Source organism: Enhydra lutris, unplaced genomic scaffold, assembly GCF_002288905.1.
Source record: "Enhydra lutris kenyoni isolate GAN:26980312 unplaced genomic scaffold, ASM228890v2 scaffoldscaffold46, whole genome shotgun sequence".
NCBI classification, from domain to species: Eukaryota; Metazoa; Chordata; class Mammalia; order Carnivora; family Mustelidae; genus Enhydra; species Enhydra lutris.
The window spans coordinates 14,130,411-14,142,522 of NW_019154130.1; the positions used below are offsets into that span (position 1 = coordinate 14,130,411).

General features: G+C 45.7%; 1 protein-coding gene across 1 annotated transcript in view; it reads left to right on the forward strand.

Moving 5' to 3' along the window:
- LOC111156433 (coiled-coil domain containing 60) overlaps positions 1–12,112 on the forward strand; it is a 161,637-nt gene that overhangs the window by 96,463 nt on the left and 53,062 nt on the right. The window contains exon 3 of the mRNA XM_022517337.1: positions 11,621–11,791. Coding sequence (XP_022373045.1) covers positions 11,621–11,791 — 171 coding nt within the window. The remainder of the gene's footprint in view (positions 1–11,620; positions 11,792–12,112) is intronic.

Here is a 12,112-nt window from a genome sequence, read left to right on the forward strand (position 1 = left end):
GCACCGTTCCACAGAACTCCACAGCTTCTAGAAAGGCCCCTGTGAAGGGAGCTGGGCTGCTTTCGATGCTGTTCAGCCCTAGTTTCCTCTAGAGCCCTCAGGATGGAGCGGATTCCGTTAACGGGAGACGTACTGTAAGCCAAGCGCCCTCAAAGGTTGACAGTGTCACTACCCATGTGCTTCAGGAATTTTCTGCGATGAAGTGATCGCTATTGTGTTAAAGTTTTACTTCAAACCTGGAGCAAAGGAAACAAGCTTCTAATAGATCAACAATTTGTAATAGAAATAGATTTCTAATAGTCCAAAGATTTCTTCCTGGAGAATTCTTTTGTTTTGTTGGGGTTTTTTTGTTTTGTTTTTTGTTTTTGTTCTTTTTTTTTTATTAAGATTTTATTTATTTATTTGACAGACAGAGATCACAAGTAGGCAGAGAGGCAGGCGAGAGAGAGGAAGGGAAGCAGGCTCCTGGCTGAGCAGAGAGCCCAATGTGGAGCTCGATCCCAGGATCCTAGGATCATGACCTGAGCCGAAGGCATACGCTTTAACCCACTGAGCCACCCAGGTGTCCCGTTTTTGTTTTTTTTTTTAATTTTTTTTATTTATTTCTTAGAGAGAGACAGAGCGCGAGCACAGGCAGACAGAGTGGCAGGCTAGAGGCAGAGGGAGAAGCAGGCCCCCGCCAAGCAAGGAGCCCGATGTGGGACTCGATCCCAGGATGCTGGGATCATGACCTGAGCCAAAGGCAGCTGCTTAATCAACTGAGCCACCCAGGCGTCCCCCGTTTTTGTTTTCTTAATAGAGGAAAGGGGACAGCCAGACTAATGCATCTCAGACCTCAGTGCATATATGAATCACCTGGGGATCCTCCTAAAATGTAGGTTCTTATTCAGGAGGTCTGAAGGGAACCCAAGATTCTGCCTTTCTCACAAGCTCCTAAGTGATGTGGATGATGCTAGTACAAAGACCACCACAAGTTGAGTAACAAGGAGCTAGTTAGACAGCCCCGCCCAAGGGAGGAATGATTTGTTAAAAGTTAAGAGCCTTGGGGTGCCTGGGTGGCTCAGTGGGTTAAGCCTCTGCCTTTAGCTCAGGTCATGGTCCCAGGGTCCTGGGATCGAGCCCCACATCAGGCTCTCTGCTCAGCGGGGAGCCTGCTTCTCCCTCTCTCTCTGCCTGCCTCTCTGCCTACTTGTGATCTCTGTCTGTCAAATAAATAAATAAAGTCTTAAAAAAAAAAAAGTTAAGAGCCTTGTTGCAAGTCTGATGGGCCAGCTGTGTGGAGCAATCTAACATCCCAAAGGGCTCTTAATGTCATCAAAAGATATCAGAAATTTGCACAAATATTTTATTAAGTATGCTAGATACTTCTCAGAATGGGCTGTAAATTATTTTATGATCTAAGTTCTATTCTGGACCATCTTTTCTTGAGTCTGAGGCTATTTCTTTCTTATTACCATATTTTATGTTATCTAAGAGGGACATTATCCTCCACACAATTTGAACATCTCTGAACTGGGGATGTAATGTACAATTATTTTCTTAATTTAACTGGCATGGGTCTTTCCTTCTTTGTGATTCAAAAATAGAAGTGCAGGGGCGCCTGGGTGGCTCAATGGGTTAAGCCTCTGCCTTCAGCTTGGGTCATGATCTCAGGGTCCTGGGATTGAGCCCCGCCATCAGGCTCTTTGCTCAGTGGGGAGCCTGTTTCCCCCCTTCTCTCTCTTTCTGCCTCTCTGCCTACATGTGATCTCTGTCTGTCAAATAAGTAAATAAAATCTTAAAAAAAAAAAAAACAATGAGAAATTCAAAACTTTAAAAAATAAAATAATAAAAGTGCATCTTATAATAGACAATGTGTTGGTCAGCTATTTTCACCATAATGCTATGTAACAAGCTGTCCCAAACTCAGTGACTTGCAGTACGTATTTCTTCCTTTGCACATGTGTCTATAGGTTAACTGAGGATTGGCCGATCTTGGCTGAGATTCAGTGGGTTTAGTTCTGTTCCTCATGCCTTTCTCATTCTTCCGGGTTCAGCAAAAGAGTGGGGTTTGTTATCATCATGGACCCAATTCAAGCTTCTGTTCAAGTGACATCTGCCAACATCCATAGGCCAAGGAAGTCACATGAAAGCCAAAAGTCAGGGTGCTGGGAAAGGGGGAATATGAATAATGACTTTAATCTGCCACAGGTGGTATCTTGGATTGGGTGAAACATGGTCTAAAAGTGGAAAAGCTAAGCCAACAGTTTCTATTCTATAAGCCTAGAAATGACCTCTGCACACAACATACAGCCTGGAGATAAACAAACTCCAAGCTTTAAAGCTTCCTGCTGAACGTGCTTGAACTTGCATATGCAGGTGGAGATGGGAAAATTCTGGAACCAGCCCTCCTGGCTTCCAATCCCTGCTTTTGCCACTTCCCAGCTGTGATGGACCCTCATCGTTAACCGACAACTTTCCATGTTTTCTCACCTGGAAATATACACCAAACCCTTGGGAATGTTAGCAAGTTGGCAATAACAATATTAGCAGTAATAGCTACAACTCCCAATCATTGAGTCCTATATACCAGGCACCATACTAAGCTCTTCATGTCCACCAACTCACTTAATCCTCCCAAAGGCCCTTGAAGCCAAGAACTAAGATTTTCCCATTCAAAATTGAAGAGGCTGTAGTTCAGAGAGGTTTTTTGGTGTGTGTGTGGGGGGGGGGGGGGGGGGTGGTATGTGTGTGTGTTTAAGATTTTATTTCTTTATTTGAGAGAGAGAGAGAGCAGGAGTGAGAGGAAGGGCAGGAAAGGGAGAAGCTGAGCAGGGAACCTGATGTGGGGCTCTATCTCAGGACGCCGGGATCATGACCTGAGCCAAAGACAGATACTTAAACAACTGCCCCTGTAGTTCAGAGAGGTTTAACACCTGCTGAAGAGAGGGGTTAAAGTAAAGGTCCCCCGAAGAGGCCGTCCCCGGCAAGCCTCACTACGTATTTATGGCTCCTCAAGTCTGAAGGTGCTGGGGAAGAAAAACCTGGGCTTCCTTACTGGACAGCAGGACTCCATAGCCAAAGACAGCTTCTGGTCTGTCTCAGCTAAGCCCTGCTGAGAACACCCCCATTGCCGAAGTGAGCGATCTCCATTCATGGGATCGCACGCAGACTCCCGTACTGAGAACATATGTCCCTTAAAAATAAAAACCCACCCTCATGCACTGGTTAGGAATAAGTGGCACTGGGTAGAGGAAACCTTCCATTTTACAATCGGCTTCTTCCTCCGCTTGCCTGATGCAGTTAATTATTTTACTCCCCATCGTTCCTCTTGCGATGTTAGCCAGGGGAGTTTTACAGCGTGGAAAGCAGTGAACAAGAGGCCCCGGGTGAGTGGATTTAAAGGCGAAAACTGCTCTTCCCTGCAAATAGCTCCCTTCACACAAATAGCCTGGTAATCAGCAATAATGATAGAGAAAATGTAGGGAGCATACAAGGGAATTAGATAGGAATTTGCTAAAATATTAAGTATTTTTAAACGGGCCTCCATGGTACCGTGGGAGCACTTCTTGGCTTACCGAATGAACATCTTGTAGCCTGAAGTTCCCAGAATAGACTGGTGTGTCTGACATGAGGGCCCAGACCCCCCTCCTGAACCATGCTTGTCTCTCACCTGGCTCTTTCCAGAAGATCTAGCAGCTGGGAGTCTGGCTGCTTTGGTTTAACAGGGGTGGTAATTCCAATAGAACACCTGCTGACTAGATTCCCCAAGCCGGGTTCCCCTACCCCATTCTGTGAGTTACAGAGGCCTTCGTCACTCTTGGCATTTAGGGTTCTGTTACAGACGTGGTTTTACAAGGGGCCCTCCCTGTACAGGTCCTTGAGCGAAATCTCTTCCCAGTTTCAACACCAGGAATAAGGAAGCATCTCCCGAACAGTTCTTTAAAAACTGTATGGTCATTAGGAATCACACGAGGGATTGTGTTTCCCTCCTTGCGTTAGCCACCAGGATGCTCAGGGCCAAACTGGCACCCTTGATCACGTGGTACAGATTTTGACACCTGTCTGACCTGATGTTGGCCTTCTTATTTTCCTTGCCTTTTTCACTTTTTAAAAAAATGTTCTGCCTCTAATACTTTTTGGAATAAGGGCATCACTGAGTCAAATAAATCTCTCACCAACCTCTTCATTACAATAAAAGAACAGCTCACTAAGACTGCAGAGGGAAAGGCTGTGAATTCTCTGAGGATGTGTTCACCTTTGAAACGCCAGTGCCTCTAACACAACCTAAGACAGAGTCAGGGCCTAACACAGAGTCCAACGCCTAACAGGTGTACAGCCTAAGGCATGCCAAGTCATAGTCAAGCCCTTTTCATTTGCTGTGGCACGGACCATCAGCCTGTCCCTTTCTATAAATTAATTTAATCAGGATGTGGTGAACCCTCACAGTCAAAGACAATAAAAACAGTAAGCAGTTCCATGATCGCACTGCAATGGTTTTCGGGGGCTGCCAGCAGAAATGTGTGGTCTCACACTTCTGGAAGCTAGAAGTCCAAGGTCAGTGTGTTGGGGGATTGGTTTCTTCAGAGCCCTGTGAGGGACACTCTGTACCATGCCTCCACCCAGCTTCTCATAACTGGCAAGCCATTTCTGGTGTTCCCCATTGCCGGTGGAAACATCACCCACATCTCTGCCTCCATCTTTATATGGCCTTCTCCCTGTGTGCATGCCTCCGTCCAAATTTCCCCTTTTGATAAGAACACCAGTCCTACTGGATGAGGGCCCACCCTACTCCAGCACCACCTCATCTTACCTAGTTGCATGAGCAATGACCTTATTTCTAAGTAAGGTCACATTCTGAGATACTGGGAGTTAAGTCTTCAACCTATGCATTGTAGGGGGACACAGTTCAATCCATAATACACAACTTCCATAATCTATAATACACAACTTCTTCAGGGGAAGACAGTGGCTTTGAAATCAGATACTGAAATCCAAGCCCAAAGCCCACCAAACTAGCCAGGTCTGTTCCATGTCTGTGGGACCCTCCCCTTGTCATACTCAATCATCAGACATGGTGAGTCTTCTTCACACCTGCCCCCGCTCTCTCCATCCCTGAAGACCATGGTCTTTCCTGGGACAGACACCTTTCAATGATGACCTTTCACTCCCTAAGAGAATCTGGGCAACTCCAAGGGAAGTTGCATGGATAAAGGAGGGCTCTGACACCTGCCAGTCGAGGCCAAGTCACTCAAGTTAGCCAAGGACCCCGTTACCCACAGAGTCTCTAAAGTCGATGGACTTCCGGGGTAGGCAGGTGAGACTTCCCGGTGGAAACATCCTGACAGTCTATAACCCAGCACACCGGACAGCAGGACTCCATAGCTCAACCTACTACTGGGTTCAGACCCAGTGATGATGCCAGGGTCTAGATACAACACAGAGCTGTTATGAGGATATGTAAGTTAATCCATGCATCCAAGATCAAGGGGGTGGGGGAGGGGCAGAAATAGCGGAGAGCAGGGCTAAGGTCTACCACAGATGTGAAACCCTATCACTGCCTAGTTCACTACAAAGGCCTCTTCTCTACATGATTTGTTACATCTCAAGAACACACTGGAAGCACGTTAGTCTTACTGAACTCCAGCAGCAGAGAGGGGCCTCTACAGCTCTGTTACTGGATTCCTGCACAAGAGGATGTTAGATTGAATTAATAGCAATGAACTTCTTAATTAAAATGGTAAAATCTACTGCCTTCTGGAGTAGCGCCCTGGAGCAAGGCTGTGGGGAAGGAGCAGGTACCCAGAGCAGCAGAGTCCCCTGGTGTTTTCCTACTTATCCCAGTCCAGGACACAGCACTTCCTTTCTTCCCCTCTCCTTTCCTTCCCTCTTTCCTTTTCCCCTTCTTTCCTTTCTCTCTTTTTCCCTTCTTTCCTTCCTTCCATTTTTAGAGCAGGACCTTTCTACCACAAGTCTTAAATTAAACACCAATATCTAAAGCGAATACAATGTGTCAGCAGCAAAAGTGCATTGTGCAATATCATATTTTATTCCATGAAAATTAAACTTCCTTACTCTAAAGTTGTACTTGCCCAGGGCCTTTGCATATGCTACTCCCTTTACTTGAAACACTCTTCCCCCAGAAACCTGCATGCCACCTTCTCAGCAAGACCTTTTGTTGGTCATCTATGTATTTTAATTTTATTTACATTCAATTAATTAACATATAGCATATTATTAATTTCAGAGGTAGAGTTCAGTGATTCATCAGTTGTATATAATACCCAGGGCTCATTATACCACGTGCCCTCCTTAATGCCCATCCCCTAGTTACCCCATCCCCCCACCGACCTCCCCTCCAACAAGCCTCAGTTTCTTTCCTAGAGTTAAAGAGTCTCTTACGGTTTGTCTCCCTCTCTGATTTCAACTTGTTTTATTTTTCCCCCTCCCTTCCTCTATGCATCTCTGTTTTGTTTCTTAAATTCCACATATGAGTGAAATCATAAGATAATTGCCTTTCTCTGATTGACTTATTTCGCTTAGCATTATACCCTCTAGTTCCAGCCACATTATTGCAAATGGCAAGATTTCTTTTTCTCATAGCTGAGTAATATGTCATTGTCTATATATGTATATACCATATCTTCTTTAACCATTCAGCTGAGCTTGTATTTCAAACTGCACACACTTTCCCCCCGCCCCTGGCAGCCACTCTCCCCATGTCCCAACTTTATGATCTTCCGCAGCACAGCTCACTTCTTCGTTTTTATCCTTCTCCACCTGACTTTCCCGAGCGCAGGAATATTGCGGCTGTTTTGTTCTCTGCTGTATCTCAGCACCTAGAGGGAGTGCCTGGCACACAGTAAGAATTCAATAAATTATCGTCTGATGGTTGATAATGATGCAATTATCCAAGCAAACAGACAAAGATCAAGTTGGGCGTGAATTACTGCAATGAAGAATCTAACTCCATTTTTGATGTATGACTCCCAACAGCCTTCAAGCTCCTCCCCACTGTCTCTTCCCCTTCTGTCCACCCCTGGGCAAGCTAACAAGAAGGTCCAGCTGCTGCTGCTTTTGGTGCCGAAGGGAAGCTCAAGCCACAGACAAGGGACTGCCCACCCCAACCCCACTCCCTGACCACGATAAAACCCTAAGGCAGTCACCCCTGTCTGCTCTCGCAGGCTGATTTCAGACCTGCTTGGGAGCCTCCCTGCTCTGCCCAGAAAGCCTCATTATGTGAGTACAAAGTTGCTTCACACCTTTTTAGTGCATCTGTGGTGTCTGTTTCAAACTCAGAACCAAATTTTGAGCAAGGGCCCTCAGTAAAGTAACACGACAAAGGTTGCTGTCGCATCAGCCCCAGCCCCCAGGTGGGCTCTGCAATTGCTTTGTTTGTGCTACAGCAAGAAAACCGTCATTTGTGAAATTAAGAGGTTGCCAGTGGTAACAGTTTTCTTTTTTATCAGGTTACCCTGCAACCTCAGGACACTCTTGATTAGTGGATTCAGAAGCTTAAAAGCAAAACAGAAGCACAGTGTTGTTCCAAACACGAATTCCACATCATATCAACGGCTCGCCTTCCTCAACCTAAAAATAAAAGCCAGGCAAAAGCACCTAGAACTGACAATTAAGGGCCAAAGTTATCTGTAATGGTTTCCCTGGGTTACCCCAGGTTACACATTCATTTATTTTTGCACAATTTTGTCCGAGAGGAAACTGAGAGATTATTTTGCTGTGACAAGAATATGAACTGGGATAATATGTGATCCTTGCCTACACCTGGCTGTCTGGGTTGGACACGTGACACATAGTGTAGACATTCAGAAAATTTGACATGAGCTGAGAAGCAGGGTCTAAGTGTAGAAAAAGATGACTGATGTCACCTGCCAGTGACATATTTGTAAGAAACTCAAATACCATCGGTTGCCACTGAAGCTAAGACACATCACTTGAAACAAGATAAAAAAATACTTCCAATTAAATTAAAATGATGCTTTCTTATGCCCTTAGAATTTCTATTTCATAAAAATATTACGTCACGATTTTTAAAAGCTCCTCTTCACTCTCCTAGACAATTTTTTATATATCACTCTCTGCATTAAAGGGAAGAGATAAGAGAAATACATTGCTTAAGAGATTCTTTTTTTTTTTTAAGATTTTTATTTATTTGACAGAAAGACAGAGAGAGAGCATGAGAGGGGAGAAGGTCAGAGAGAGAAACAGACTCCCCGTTGAGCAGGGAGCCCAATGTGGGACTCGATTCAGGGACTCCAGGATCATGACCCAAGTCAGAGGCAGTCGCTTAACCAACTGAGCCACCCAGGTGCCCCACTTAAGAGATTCTATAAATTTTTTCATATTTAAAATCGAGCTCTTCTGAATTCCATGTTTTCATTAGAATCAACAATGCTGTATGCAACATACCTTAAAAAGATGCATTGTGGGGCCCCTCAGTGGCTCAGTGGGTTAAGCCTCTGCCTTCGGCTCAGGTCATGATCTCAGGGTCCTGAGATCAAGCCCCGCATCGAGCCCCGCATCGAGCCCCGCATCGAGCCCCGCATCGGGCTCTCCGCTCGGCAGGGAGCCTGCTACCCTCTCTCTGCCTGCCTCTCTGCCTACTTGTGATCTCTCTCTCTGTCAAATAAATAAATAAAATCTTTTAAAAAAAAGGATGCTTTGCTATTGTTGCCAGATTTTCTTCCTAGCTGCTGATCCCCAGTCTGCAAATTTTCATACTGTCACTAATTTGATTTTATAACAGTATGTTTTTTAAAAATGTACATTTCAGACCCCAACTCATGACCCAGTGGTTTTGTGGCCTAAAATATCCAGCGAGGCTATTGTGTGGTCAGGCTGTCCAGAGTCACAGCAAAGCTAGAGTGTGTAGATGATGACCGACATAATACAACAAGACACACTCTCATCTCACACATGTTAAGATGTGAAAAAAAATGTGCTTTGCAGAATTGGTTAACACAACAGAAATGGCAGGAAAAGCTTATACAAAATGAACCAATCTGGTATCTAACAGGATGTTTTGTGGTTTTGTACTGTCATTAGCTTGAAAAACTGTTCATGAAAACTCAAACATTTGCAGATTCCTGAAACATTTCTAGAAGTTCTATTTCTAGCAACTCCCAGATCAGGGCTCACTTCAATCCAGACCCCAAAGCCCTGTACCACCTGCTCCCTGCCAGTTGCCAGCTTTTGCTCTGGCCACTCTCCCGTATTCCTTCTGTGCTCCAGCTTTTTAAAGACACTTGTAGTTTCCTAAACGGGCCATCTTCGGATTCAGCCGTCCTAGTCAGTTCCAGCTGCTATAATGAAGTACCATAGACTGTGTGGCTTGCAAACGACAAAAACTTATTTCCCATGTTCTGGACACTGGAAGTCTGGATCAAAGTGCCAGCATGGGCAGGTTCTGGTGAGAACCCTCTTCCGGGTTGTAGACTGCTGGAATCTTGTTGTGTCCTCACATGGTGGACAGCAGAGAAAGGAAGGAAGATTTCCCATGACCCTTTTAAGGGTACTAATCCCTTTCATGAGGGCTCCACCCTTATGACCTTATCTAATCCTAACTACCTCCCCAAAACCTTACCTTCTGATACCATCACATTGGGGGTAGGGTTTCAACACATAAATTTTAAGGGGACACAAACATTTAGTCGATAATTCACTTCTTCGCATTTATAACTCACTGCTATTCCATCCACTTATATGCCATTTCCCACGTGTTTTCTTACTGGTAAATCCCTACTTATTCCAAATGTCACCTCCCCCAGGAAGCCCTCTTAGATTTCTCTAGGTCCCTGTAGCTCTTTCTACATTGTACTCAGAGTGTATGTTTGTGGGTGTACTTCCTCTATCATACTGTGAACTCTCTGGCCGCAGATGCCTTATCTTATTGCTTTGTGTAACATCAGTCTCCTCACAGTGTCTGGACTAGTAGGTTCTCAGGCAATGTCTGCCCGAGAAATAAATGAATGAAAAGTTATCACTGTGTGATGCAATTTGAAAAAATACTGGGAAAGCTCCACCCCCTGCCTCCCAGCATATTTTTCCCAACGGACATTATGAGAATCCACTGCTGACGTGCAAATGTCCTCAGTAACACCTTAACTCTTCCTAGAAAATGAACAAGGATTAATTAATCCTATCAAAATCTAACCAAGAGAGCTTGCTGAGAACATTCCCCTCCAAAGCTGAGCACGAGAGAAAGACAAGGAGACAGAAAGAGGTTACTCAGAACAAAGGAAAGGAGGTCTCACTTCATGCAGGAAGATATCTCCAACCACCCCCTAGTCTGAATTAGGTGCTCTCTTCTTACAAAGCTCAGAGTCCTTCTCACCTCCATCATTCTTCATCATCATTGGTTTACTCTTAGAACAGCATTCTGTTCATCACCGTGTCCCCAGTGGTGAGCACAGTCCCCAGCACACACTGGTTGCTCAAGAGGAATTTTGAGAATAAAAGTAAATCTTGGAACCAATACTCACGGCTGGGGAAACATGGTGGTGGTTCAACACGGTGCCTAACAACTTCCCAGAGAGTCAGGACAGACACAGAGATGGGTTCACTCCTTCTCCACCAGAGTGCTGTCAAACTCCAACCCCAAGGTGACAAATGGCAAAATGGGGGAGGTGTGTAGACCAGTCAGGCACAGAATGTCTTGGCATCAAGCCAGTATCAGGACATCTGATTAGGAAACAGTGGTGGGGTCACGAAGTCTCAACGTATGTCACATGACACAGCAAACACCTATACACCTTACTGCCTCCACTTTGCAGCCCTTGTGAAGCATGTGAAGCAGATGTGAGCATTTAGGTGAATCTGAGAGAAGGCAGCCTTGGCCAGGAGCCCAGGTCCTACAGGACTGATCTGCCACCGATTATCATGGATGAGCCCCTTTCCAAGCATAAAGGTGTCTCATCCTGTGGGGTGTGGATTATTTTTTTTTCTTTTTTTTTTTTTTTAAAGATTTTATTTATTTATTTGACAGACAGAGATCACAGGTAGGCAGAGAGGCAAGGCAGAGAGATGAAGGGAAGCAGGCTCCCCGCCAAGCAGAGAGCCCGATGTGGGGCTCGATCCCAGGACCCTGGGATCATGACCTGAGCTGAAGGCAGAGGCTTTAACCCACTGAGCCACCCAGGCGCCCCTGGGGTGTGGATTATTATGCTCATTTCATAGCACCTAACAGAGTGCCTGGCACGTAATAGTTGCTCAATAAATATTTGTTGACTAATGGACTGAAGAAGGAACTGAGACCAGAGAGGTCCTTCTGGCTGTGGAGTTCCAAAGGCAAGGAGGTTCCTGCCCTGCAGGTATGAGGGTGCCCTTCAGAAATGATCAGTCCCAGGACAATGTAACACTGTCTTTGGGGCGCCTGGGTGGCTCAGTCAGTTAAGCATCTGCCTTCGACTCAGGTCATGATCCTAGAGTCCTGGGATCGAGCCCCGCATCGGGCAGCAGGGAGCCTGCTTCTCCCTCTCCCTCTGCCTGCTGCTCTACCTCCTTGTGCTCTCTCTCCATCTCTCTAATAAATAAATAAAATCTTTAAAAAAATATATATAGCACTGTCTTCACAATCAGCTCAACTTTGTTGCTCTCTCCCCCCGCGCCCCCCAACCCCCTCCAGCATGCTGATCCAGTCAGCGAAGATAGGCCGCGGGTACTTCAGCATGCTGCGAGAGGAGAGCGCCTTGAAAAAGAAGCAACAGCAACTTCAGAAACTCAAAGAGGAAGAAAGACACAAATTCCAGCCAGCCAAAAAGATGTCAGACGTCCATTACGGTGAAATTCTTCTGACGTAAGTAGATGCGGTAGCTGCAGCGCCCACAGTCTGGGGAAGGGCTGTGCCGAGCAAACGCCACCTGCCCGGGCCGGGAGATGGCGGTTGTCTCTGACCAGAAGCCCCCTCTCGGGCTGGCGTCTGACCATTGCTTTTAGTCTACTCCTACCTACCTCTCAGTCTAACCTCCTGGGACTCCATGGAGTATCTTCTACTACAGATGTCTGTTCTCATGTCTGATGTCAAGAGCTATCCAAGAACTCCTGTTGGTTCCCAAAGGTGCCTCTTTCCCTCCCTTTACCGGCCTGCCCCTCGCCCTAGGCCTCTCCTCATGCTGTT